The sequence below is a fragment of the Branchiostoma lanceolatum genome, chromosome 2 (assembly GCF_035083965.1).
Source record: "Branchiostoma lanceolatum isolate klBraLanc5 chromosome 2, klBraLanc5.hap2, whole genome shotgun sequence".
Classification (NCBI taxonomy): Eukaryota; Metazoa; Chordata; class Leptocardii; order Amphioxiformes; family Branchiostomatidae; genus Branchiostoma; species Branchiostoma lanceolatum.
Genome location: NC_089723.1, coordinates 7,924,562 through 7,937,024, shown reverse-complemented (window position 1 = coordinate 7,937,024; position 12,463 = coordinate 7,924,562). Strand labels below are relative to the sequence as shown.

General features: G+C 44.5%; 1 protein-coding gene across 4 annotated transcripts; it reads left to right on the top strand.

The window, feature by feature from the left end:
• Positions 1 to 20: 20 nt before the first annotated feature.
• On the top strand, positions 21 to 10,666 carry LOC136427331 (uncharacterized). 4 transcript variants are annotated; one of them, XM_066416146.1, is made up of 13 exons: positions 21 to 154; positions 3,219 to 3,538; positions 4,464 to 5,475; positions 5,601 to 5,697; positions 6,099 to 6,290; positions 6,585 to 6,697; positions 6,860 to 7,040; positions 7,202 to 7,642; positions 7,755 to 7,922; positions 8,124 to 8,245; positions 8,418 to 8,528; positions 8,713 to 8,810; positions 8,993 to 10,666. In XM_066416146.1, the coding sequence occupies exons 2-13, from the start codon at positions 3,223 to 3,225 to the stop codon at positions 9,280 to 9,282; spliced, it is 3,141 nt and encodes a 1,046-aa protein (XP_066272243.1). In that variant the 5' UTR covers positions 21 to 154; positions 3,219 to 3,222; the 3' UTR covers positions 9,283 to 10,666. The 4 variants fall into 4 exon arrangements, with proteins under 4 accessions (XP_066272243.1, XP_066272244.1, XP_066272242.1 ...); XM_066416147.1 differs by lacking the exon at positions 21 to 154 and adding an exon at positions 1,246 to 1,375; XM_066416145.1 differs by lacking the exon at positions 21 to 154 and adding an exon at positions 2,053 to 2,167.
• Positions 10,667 to 12,463: the final 1,797 nt, after the last annotated feature.

The window sequence follows — 12,463 nt, the reverse complement described above, 5'->3', positions numbered from 1 at the left end:
CAGGCTATTTTTACTTCCGCATTCGTCGGTGGAAAAACCTGCTGCGCGCTATCGACACTAAACGTTGGAAAACCCCCAAGGAATCATCTAGAAAATCTTCGTTTTGAAGACGACAGCTGTCGGGACTTGCCCAGAGTTTCTATCGTTGACGTCGGTGAGTTATTTTATCGCCTAGTTTTTTGTGTTGGAAGTATCTATAACTTAGTTTCGCCAGGTGTTGTGTCGAGTGATGACGTAGTTTCCATGTCCCGTTTTCTAGGTCACAGGGTTCATGCCTTTGTTGTTCGCTATATATATGCGACGATTTCACCATTTTAACTGCGAAGTAACCATTTTGAATCGTTTTTCTTCCAGTTTCCATGCTATGTTCTTGTGATAAGGCAATTTTGTTGCTTCAATGATATAGTATAACGGCATTTTAGCAGTACATTTAACACCCACAGTAAGATATGAGTGTAAGACCTTTATGTTTCCGATATATTGTGACGTCTTAGTTTTTACTGTCAAGATAAGAAAATCGATTGAAAATGCAACATGAAACAAGCCTGTTGAATTTGTCTTAGAATTGACCATACAGGAAGATAGATCGATATTTTCCCGTCCTAAGTTACTATTTAACAAAGTCATGTGCTATCACCTATGTTAGCGGAACAATTCAATATATACTGCCACTTGGATCCCGCTTTTGATCGTAGCTTGTTTGTAGCTCATATTTTCCTTCGAAGGATTTCTTTTTTTAAATGTCGCTTGAGTACCGTTATATCTGGGTTCCTTCTTGCCTGGCGACATGCCCAGTCTATGTTGACTGGTGCCAGCTATGTTGGACTCCGCGCCCGACAGAGCTACTGCGCCACATGGGGAATTTTCTGACGCCTTTGTTGTTCGTTTGCTCAGAAAAGCCCATGTAGGCACGTCTTGTTAAGGCTTAATGTTTGGTTGTTTCCAGTATAGTAGTTTTGTCCTATGGATATGTTTATCATTGAAAGTATCGACAGAAGTTTAACACCTTTGATGTCCGCTAATATTATCGGGTACCACGAGAATACTATGCATTTTATTAGTTCAACAAGCAAATTTTGTTTTGACCATTGTGGTCTTTTGTTTTGACCTTTACCTTTTCATTACCTTGCGTTGCGTTAGCCGTTGTCAATACCCAGCTGACTAAACGCTCTCGTCTGCATACCAGGAAGGTCGGTAAGAGTCTCTTGTAATCTCAGATCATATACCATCATCTTTTCCTATTTTCCGTAATATCTAAAGGCTCTCATGAAACAGTTAAACGAAGTTTAGATCGAAGCTTCGAAGGCTAGTGGCGTTGGAAGTACAGTCGTCAGTGGTTGCATTACAACGTATGTCGTAGTGCAGGGGAAGCCAGGTAAGACTTTGAAAGCCTATCTTCGCAGTAATATCATTAACATAACTTGGTTAATTTATGTTAACGTTGATGACTCGCATATCTCAGCAATGGTGTATCTTTACAAAACAAAAGCTGTTTAGAAACAAGAAGTTATTGACTTAGTGAGTGACGTTTTGCACGATTGGCGCCAGTCCCGCTACTAAACATAGTATTGCAGAGCGGTATGTCGTCACCCCTGCTTCATATGTTACCCCTGACTATCTGTGTATGTAGACCACTAGTAATTGCGCGATAGGCTTAGATTAGTTCAACCATAATGCGGTACTGACTTTGTTTATTGCATCATCCGTAACCCACTCCCCTACGGAAGTGACTAACTTGGATACTTGTACCGTACGCGTCTTGTGGAAAACATGTATGGCAAAGGCTTGTATGTGAAAATAGTAGGAAGAAAAATGAGAGAGAGCGAATGAGAAAACGAAGGACAAACATTGTTATCTTGAAGTTACGGGGATTCCTACGGGTGGATTGAATATCTTAAGGGTAACGTGACGCGACGTGACGTGGTCGCGCATCGACGTCATTAATAGCAACAACATGGCGGGAAGCCCCAGCCTCTATACATAATAGCCGCCCCTTACTCTGCGTCCTCTATAAAACAGGTGCACGCTTGACGCAGCCTTAAACTTTTTTGGATATCGATGTACTCAACAGTCTTCCTCGCTGTCCTGTTCCCAGTACGTTCTGAGAAAAAACGCCACTAGTGCACCGTACCTTCTTTGCAAGTCGCTGGAACTGACCAATGTACGAGTACGTATACCATAGCTAGCGCTGGCTTTTTGGTTTGAGTCTGCACTTTTCCCTCAATATTACGTTCCTTTATTCACTTCACTTCACTTCTTTATAGAAGCTGAGATTTTTTTCGGCTGCATGTTACTTGTCCCATACCGAGCCAAGTATTGTCCCATCTCCAAGCAAATGTAACGTTTTAGCTTGGGCTCTTTTGCAAGTGTTTTTGTGACATTTTCTCCATCTTTCTAGTTAGCCTCCTTCGCGGCCGGGTTTATTTTTGGGAGAGCACTGATTTGCGATTTGTACCATGGGCCACGTTCTCAAATGTTGGGTGGCGACATCGAGCTCCCGCGGCATTTGACTTTGAGAACATCGAACCTCGCCCATGTTAAAAATAGCAATCAGTGCTCCCACCAAAAACTAAATACTAGCCGCACCTAGAAGGTCTGCGAAGGAGGCTACTTTCCAATGGCGAACAGAGATTTGAAAAGGACACCCCCAACAAGACGAAGCAAAAAGACGTGCAAACCAAGCCTGAGCTAGCATGCATTTACCTCTGTTGACGAGCTGTGCGTGGTGACCCCTCTAGTACACCTTTGTTTGTGTGACCTTCGCCCCATACCTGCAGGTGTAGATTTACCACCGTCGCCATTATGGCGTCTGCCGCGTCACATTTCCACCGTGAAAGGTAGCTAGTAGATTCGTACCGTGGCGACTGTTGCCTGGGTTACGACTTGCAGGCTGCGAGCAAAATTGCCCCTGCAACAGTCTCCGCGGCTACTCACGAACAATAGGGATTTGTCCTGTATCTGTAAATGCCTATGCTTGTTGCTCAAACTGTGTTTTGTAAAGCAAAGAGCCTTTCGATTTTGCTGTTAGTTTAGACGTTTGACACAGTACAACGCCAATCAGACATGTTTCAAACTAGGGGGGGGGGGCTATCCGTTGTCAACATTTTTTTGTCAAGAAGTCTTATGATTACACCTTAACAAATGTCACTTATTTATAATGCCTTCTAATGGAAAGTAGTTTACAATGTCTCTGACCGTGAAAATGTATGTCCCCTCAGCAAAATGGACGCACGTGACCGCAACAGGCTTCGCATGAACCACCGCCTTCTGAAGAGGACGGTCTCCACGCATTACATCACCGGCTACCTGTACGAGAAGGGTACCCTGACCATCGACGATGTCGACCGGATCAACAACCAGGCAACAGAGGAGGACAAGATGGAGACACTGCTCTTCATGCTGCCCAGGAAGGGCGACGGAGCCTTTCAGAAGTTCTGCTCGGCTCTGAAGGAGAAGCGCGATGGGGCGTCTCTGTACAAAGACGTGGCGGAAAAACTGGAGTCTACTGTGACAGATGACGAAAAGGACAGCCAGCAAGGTAGGAAAAGACAGCTGCTATCACAGAATACAGTAAGCAAGCATAAAGGACGTGCAGAATTTGTAATTTTCAGCTACTGTTTTTGTTTTGCAAATGCAACATTTAGATGTATTGACTAGCCTCTACCAGGCTCCGCGCGATCGCTGGGAAAATAGTAGAAATCGGCCAAATAGAGTGGATAGTATGCCAGGGGTAGTCCGCTATACAGTGAAGCTCCGATGATAGCCGTGCATCGCCTATTGAGCTTCACTGTATAGCGGACTACCCTTGGTATACTATCCACTCTATTTGGCCGATTTCTACTATTTTCCCAGCGACCCGCGGAGTCTGGTAGAGGCTAGTAGTTCCACAGGAGCATACATCGTGTCTACGAGAAAGACACAAGGGTCTGATTTTTTTTCTGAGCAAGTCGTGAGCTTGACTAAGAGATGCTCATGTTACCAACGGACACATTTTACGATACGGCCTTTGTATCGCCAACAGTCGAGCTGATTTATTGCAAGTTGTTAACCATTGCGTTGTAGGTAAAAGGTCACACCAGCTAGTCTCATGAAGGGCTAGTTCGTTATTCATCACGCTCTTCCGTAGTTAGGGGTGGTAGTGTAACAGTGTGTAACAGCGCCACTTACTGACCATGTCTAACTGGTTCGGACCTTTTACCTTTGTGGTAAGTTCGTTGGGTTTGTGAGCTGGCGACCAGGGTTCGATTCCCAGGAGACTGTGCTACTACTCGCCTAGTGCGTTTCAGTAGTAAATAGACTCAAGCCGCAGATAAATCACATCGGGAAAGAGTATGAACTTCTGCACCCTAGAAATGTATTACATGAACACACAGCGGGCATGGCTGTAAGAGTCTGAAATGTCCTGTCACACTAAACATTGATATTCGACATCTTTTTTATCCTTTATGTCTTTTTTTTTAAAGGAGCCTCTCCAGACATCCCCCAGGACGTTGCTCGTTGGGACCTCCTTCGCAAGCACCGTCGAGATATCGCAACCTGTCTGGACACAGAGAAGACCTGCTTGCTTCTCATCAACTCCGACGTCCTCACCGAGAGGGAGCGCAACGTGATCGAGAGGGAGGAGTCGCCACCCGAGAGGGCCCAGACCCTGCTTCGCATCCTCCCCACCAAGGGGCCCAAAGCGTTCCATGCCCTCCGCGAAGCTCTCAAGCAGCAGGATCAAGACGACCTGGCAGCCCTCCTGGCCGGTGGGGACGGTAGAGTTCACAACCCCGTAAGCAACGTCGCCAAGTCGGTGAGCCACTTCTTCACCTCTGAGGACGCCAGGAGGGTCAACCAGGCCATGGAAGGAGAGCGGTTTCTTATCGTCCTGTCTGGCATCACTGGATCGGGGAAGACCCAGATTGCCCTGTCGCAGGCAGAGCTGTTCGAAGAGCGCCATCCCACAGCCGTGGTTTGGAGGTTGGACGGTCATGACAAGAAGACTTTCCTCACCGACAAGCAGAATCTCCTGGAGAGGCTGAAGGAGAAAGTGCCGTCCGATGACAGCCAGGTAGATGCCTGCGTGGCGAAAGCCCTCGACAGCCGTAAGACCCCATTTCTCCTGATCATGGATGACCTCGACGACGGTCTCTTCCTCTCGCCCGCCTTGTTGAAGCCAAGACAGGAGTCCAAGATCCTCCTCATCACTCACCGCAAGCGTCTCCAGCAGCCAGCAAACGTCTCCATCCCAGACGACTCCTACATCCCCATCAAAGGCTTCTCGGACGAAGAGGCAGTGGACTTCCTGAGAATGCAGCTGCAACAGCATCCACCTGAAGAACTGCAGCGTTTGGCTGCAAAGTTCAGCGGTCTCCCCCTGGGACTGGCAGCAGCTCGCAGCTACCTGCGCCACACAAAAACAAGCGTGGAAAACTACTTGACTCTACTGGAGAAGAGAGAGACTGCGTCCAAATTGGAGGAGAAAGCCGACAAGTAAGTAGTATTGCCTTCAGCCATTGCAGCGTTGTTCCAAGTGCTACTGCAAACATACTTGTGATTTATTCTACCTTACTATGATACCGAATGATAGCCATGATTTCTTTTGTTTCATTGATCAGGTGGATGTCGCAGTTCTACGAAAAACCAGAGCTCCAGCAAACGGGCAGAAACCTCTTTGCCGCCCTGCGCCTGGCAGTCAGCAAACTGGACCAGCAGGTAAATAACAATCCAGCATTTCATGACTGATATTTATGTATCGCCCATACTATAGGTATTCGGTTAGCCAATGAGAGAGCGTGTTGTAACATACACATGGTTTATCAAGCTCAACCTGATTGGTTGAAATAGTCAATTTAATTAGGGGCACTACTAGTACTCTGACAGGTGCAGACAGGCACAACTTCACTACTCCCTGGCTCACATCCTTGTGTTGTTATTGTTCTGTCCTACTCAAGTTATGTGCAATTGAGAAGGTTCAACATGGGCTGGGCGATACATGTTGCATTTGCCCCTGCAAATGTTGCCTTTCTAGTTGCTTTTAGTATCAGTTGTGTAAAATCCTTGACGCAATGTTTAGGACCGTAACATGACCTCCTGTTGTCTCATCCCACTTGCAGACCAAGTCGATGTTCCAGTTGACCGGATACATGGACCAGAGTCGGATCCCTATCGTGGTTCTGAAGGAGGACGTGAATGATTCGCCCGCCATGAGAAACATGGCGCTCAACCAGCTCGTCATGCAGGTCGAGGACTTGTCTCTCGGAACCGTCGAAGGCCTCGACAACGACCGCCTCCTGACTGTCCACGAGGTACGACAGTGTGGGGTTATTGCTAGACTGGGGTGCAAAATTGTTGTCTATCTTCTTGTGAGAGAGTGCAATTAGTAAGCATGACATGCATAATAGTTAGACGTGTTTTACTTTTGATTCATCGTTTTCTTGTGATTGATGTCATCATCTAGTTGCACATGGAAGCCCTGTTGTGTTTAGAAGGCATTTCGCACGATATCTTATGATGATAGAGTTTCGTATGGAACATTTTCGAGCATCAATCATATTGTTATCGTTAGACCTTTGAGTAAGAACTTTTATGTTATCCACTAGGTGACACAGCTGGTTATGCGTCTGTCGTTTACTGAAGACCAGGAGAAAGAACGTCTTAAGAAGCTGCAGAACATTCTTCTCAAGTACTTCGTCAAGGACAACCGATACACCAAGTACGTCATTGATCGTTTCTCCATTGACGCATGGATGATGCTATGTACTTTTACCTGTACGTTAGTGTTGTTTAAATGTTCTCTTTCGATGCAGAAAAGAAGCTTTTTACGTTTAGTTGTATCTTATCGACTGTACTCATCATAATTTCTCTCACGTCGCAGATCTGGAAAGCTGACTGAACTTCTCCAGCCTCATGTTGGAAAAGTACTGCGGTACTCCGACGAAGCAAACGACGATGGGAGCTTCTCCCTGGCACTGGCCCGGCTGAGTGAGGTGTACGGTTTCATGAACACCCAGTGTGGGATGCCTGGCAACGCTGAGAATTATCTTAGAGAAGCAAAGGTACATAGATTATGTTTAAGGCTAGCTTTTTTCATTACTAGTATACCATTTTAGTTTTTCACATGAAGAAACCTACATTAAATAGAGTATCGTTTGTCTAGTCTTTGGCTGGTATGTTGGTGCTGCAAAATGCTTAATTTTGTATTCTTTTTTTTGGACAGGAGCACATTGAGCAGCTCGCCGGCATCAACTGGGTGGAAGTCAACTCCAAGGTAGTTGAACAGCTACATGCACACCGATATGAAAGTTTTGTCTCCTATGACGAGCAAGGCAGTGTTGAAGAGAAAAGCGTAAAGGAAGCTGAAGTCATCTACTGGAAGCTGTCCGCAGCGAGCAAGCGGCTGCCTGACGAGGTTTTCATCACCATGATCCAGAGCAGGGTGATCTCAGAGCAAGACTTGGCTCTGTTCACCGCGCTCGGTAAGGTCCCCGCAGGTCTGGCCCAGTCTGTCAGGAACAAGGAGCCGCTGACAAAAGGGCAGTACGAGAAGATGGTGGCAGACGGCATCGCCATTCCCATCGAGCGCATGAAGGAAGTTTACCTGCCTGAGCTGTACGCCTCCATCAGCTACTCCCTGGGACGCTGCTTCTTCTACATGAAGGTACGAAGTCATTGTGATCATCTCCAGATTTAGGCTGTACGAGTACATGTCTTTCCATTCATCATATGATTTTCTTGGAACCGCCCTGATTATCTTATCTCTGACCATGCAGGACAAATATGCAGACGACCCGGCAGGAAAAGACAGCCTCGTCAGAAGCATGCAACTCGCCTATCACGTCTGTGACCAAATCAAGAAGCATGCTGGCATATCAGTGCTGCACCAGTACCTTTCTGAGACCAACGCCCTTCTCTATCTGCGTCTGGAGGAAGACGGAAAGGTAAGACACGAGTCAGAGTCCAGCTATGAAGAGTCAGATTCAAGAAAGCTCCTTTCACACCAGGCAGGCTAGAATGTCTACGTAGAGTTAGATAGATCCGTCTTCAATTCCTTGTCTCAAAACTTCTAGCATCTTTACTTTTAGTTATCCTGCACTGTCACTCCACAACCATTTAAGCAAGTCCACATACTTTATTTTTAGAGTCCCGACGAGCTGAGGAGGGATATCAAGTACGCAGTCAAGAGGTACTCGGAGTTCGTGGAAGGAGGCGGAGAATACTTCGAATTCGGCGTCCTGAAGAAGTCTGGCCAAGACAGCTATAGGTACATAAATTTGATCGGCATAGATAGCTAGGTCTAAAATGTCTCTCAAATACATTTAATTCTAGTCTGTGCTTGAATTCTGGCCTAGTTTTGATTAGTGGTAGTTGGTCTACAACTCTACATACAGTGGAGAATATGTCACATATATGCTTCATCACATTTCTTGACACAGCCTGATGATGTGCCAGCGCCAACTCGTGAAGTGCTTTAACGCGCTCCTTAAACTGGCGGACTCTGAGGAAGAGCGACTGGCGTGTATCGAGCAGGCACAGATTGAGTGCAGGTAAAAGCAACGTCATATCAATTAATGCGTTTTGCTTGTATATGTCTTGTCTTTTTTAATGGACAAAGATATTGGTGCTGAATAACGTTGGTACATATCATGTTAAAGAGTAATAATTATGTATGTATGTATGTCATGTTATTAATTCTTAAAGTTAAAATTGACATGACGCTGATTTTTGTAGGAAGATGATCGATCACGCAGAAAAGCAGGTGCAGAAAGACGCCTATGGAAAGATTGTGGAGCGGCCAGAACGATTGGCAGTTTTCTACAACACTGCAGGTGAGGGTTGCTGCATATACTCTCTACTGTATTAGACATACTATTGGGGAAAAGGTCTACTATCAGATATATAGCAAGCCGTAAAGGTTGGTAAAGTTCCTATACAACACAATATTAGCATGTGATTATGATTAGACATTTTATTTTAGTTAAAAATATTCTATCCATTTTATCATACGCAGGAAGATTCTTTTCTGACGATGGCGACAGTAAGAAGCTGGAGGAGGCGCTTGACTGGTTCCAACAGGCGTACGAGCTCGAGAAAGAGAAGGAGAAGGAAGACTACCCCTTGTCGGACGCCCTCTTCGGCCTGGCTGAAGGTCTAGTGCGCCGTAACCATGGCGATGATCTCGAGAAAGCAGAGGAATACGTTGGTGAGCTCTTGGAGTTGTACAACAGAAAGTGGCCAAACAAGAAGGTTGAGATCGAGAAAGCCCAAAAGATAAAAGTTCAGATTACTCAGCTGAAGTAAACAGCATCTTGGGCAATGAAATGCTGTACGTATACAGAGCCGTCGCCGGCAGAAATATAACACTTGTGTTAAGCTTCTGTATTGCTGTAAGAAACAGTTCGTGTGACAATGTGTTTTTTGCTGGCACAACTTACTACTGATTATAGATTTAATTCTTTTCAAACGTAGAAAGTAATGATGGATGAATAAGTGTATGAACGAATGGATTTTTACACATAACAGTACAGAAAATGGTGATAGCATGAGGCAAGGGGCAACGATTTAGATTCATTTAAAGGAACATACGTATACATCAAGAAAAGCGCAAAAAGTAACTCTGTCTACAGTTTGATTGGAGATACTTTCCCTGGCCTTCGACCCGACCTGGCCGCGAGTTCAAGGGAAAGGCCTTTATTCTTACGGCCGAACTCAGATCATACCAGCTTTAAAGGTGTGTTAAAGACCGCCCATGCCGGCGAAGACCGCACGCCAAGACGTACGGTATGACCCTGCATGGCGGCTAGTCTTTCTGTAGTTTAACCGTGAAGTAAACAAATACGACCAAAAACAAGGTAACTTAACAGCCTATAATAAGGCATACTAAATAAGGTGTGCTGAATTTGTTCCGTATACAACAGTTGGCATTCTCGTATAAAGTGACAAGTATAGTATTGTCCGAAGTCGGCGAGTTTTTTTTGGTGCCATTACCGTTTGGATGGAAAGCGCCATTAACGTTACATACGTATGATTTTCAAAACATTGCAAAATGTTATGATTCACACAAATTCATATGCATGTTAGTGCTTGGTTATTTTAGGGTGGTGTGTCAGTATTGAAATTGTACAAACGACTTGCTTTGCGTTTAACTGTTTGAGAGTGTAGTATATAATAACGAATATCTAATATACAGTACCTTTTTGTCAAATATATTGATTGAAGTGGGTAAATTCAGCTACACTATGTACCGGAATATCCAGTCAGTATTGTTATGTAATTGTGAGACAGTTTGCAAATTTTGCATATGTATTGTGTCAGGAGAGACATGTTATGGTTGTTACTAATGGTAATTCATTGTGGTATTAGCAGTAGACATTATTCACAAACGTTAGACGGTAATGATTATATTTTGATAATGATTCGTTTGCATAGTTCTATGTAGTTGGCTTGTATTTTCATATGAGGTGAATATGTATGGTGTTGTGCTTTAGTGCTAATAGTTTCTGTCTACTCTATATCTTGCTTGTTGTGTGCTATGGAAATGTGTGCACTACGTACATACGCGTGCAGGTTGCTAAATTGTTGTTGAGAACACTTCATATACCCGACAAGTCATCGTAATATATATGACCTCTCATTTTATTCATTTGTATTTGTGTGAATGTTTTAATAAAATTATGAAGCAAAAGTTTGGTGCAGTACTGTATGTGAGTGAAATTTCTCGTTCAGTAGTCTTGATATATGCTGTACAATACTGTAATGTTACTATAATTCATGTGCCTCCTCTGAAGGGACCGACACCTTGTAACCATGATTAATACGTATACAATTCTTTTGAATAAGGTGCTTCGTACAAAATTCTTGCACCGCCTGTTGAAACGATCGATAGAACTAACTTGAAGGAAAAGAAATTACGACTGCCATTTGAAGACAGATATTATTTGTAATCTTCATTCTATGTCTGGTCAAATCCTTTGGCAAAGTTTACCCTATTTGGGCACATTTGATTCAACCCAAAAATGAGCCTGAAGGAAACAGCAAAAACTAGGGCAAGGCAAGTATTCTACAGTTTAAATACTTACTTCAGCTCAAACTGTAAACAGTGTGGTGAAACACCCCACGCAGGGGAAGCGTATTCCAACATAGAACAAATAAAGGGCTCCTTGATTTGCCCGAATACGTCTGCATCTGGCAGTAAGCCACCAACAATAGTTACACTCACACCGCACCTCGAAAAACATGTGTGCAACTTGGGAAACCCGGGTTATTACTCTCAATAACGCCAAGGGTTTGGAACGTGATGACCTATCTCGTTATTCAACATAGGTATGTCTCCGACACTTTAAAATTTGTTGTTGCTTTACGTTCATTTAAAAACTATATTCTGAAACGGTATAACAAGCAACAAAAACAGTTGAGTACGATTCCCCGGTCCCAGACTGTGCGGTAAAGTGTGTAATGCATAAAATCTGAACGGTGGATAGCCGTTGTTTATTATTCACTGTAAGAACACACTGGAGTTGCATTTTGAGCGGCCATTTTAGCACTGGGAAACGTTTGATAAATCTGTCGAGCTGAATAATGATACTGTACTTACTAAAGGCCCTGCAAACTACATGTGATGAAACTCGTGGCCTTAGAAATAATCCTGAAGAAGGTTTTTAATCCAGCTTGGTCCATTTTATGTTTGCTTGGGGCCCGGTCATATTCGACGTAGTGCGATGACAAACTGAGGGCGTTCTTGCAGCCTAGCCGCACATAGGTCGTTCAAAATTTAGCTGTCTTGTTACGGAAAAGGCTGTCTAAGATCCTTGTCGGCTGATGGTTCTGTCACAGCCTGCTTGAAAATTCTACGGCATCAAAATCGTACGACGTCCCGCGACAAATGTGACCGCGCCGTCAGTGGCTTGCCAGCTCGGAGTTTTTATCAGGTCACTGCCTGTCGGCAAAATCCACGCTTCACTAGCTACAGTGATTAATGCACAAGATCTTGCATCATGGCAGCTGCGCTTAAAGTCCCATTCCTTAATATAGTTTGAGCTTGCAATACTCAGAAATATGCTCTTTTGCCCTTCAAAAGCAACAGAAACCACGTATGTGTGTATGGCTATTCAAAGCCACTCCCACCGACACCGATTCATGTTTTGAGCGTGCGCAAAGAGTACCTGTATCGACACTACGTCACAAAACAAACCGTCCGATGGAAACCGAGCTGGTAACCTAACGACCCCAAATGTGGTGCTTTCTGAAAGGGGCCAATCCATTATATTCTAGAAGGTGCGGGTCATTCCTCGATGGAAACAAACACCATGGACATTGAACGTATGCCACAACTAGTTTCTGGAGGTTCGCACACTAATTGCAAACAGTTGCATGTTGGGGCATATGATCTGCTATAAATGAGATTGCAAAAGTCGAGGCAACGCAAGGACTTGGCTGAGAGACCAGCTAGACAACACGCACGCAGTTCAAACGACTTTCTAAG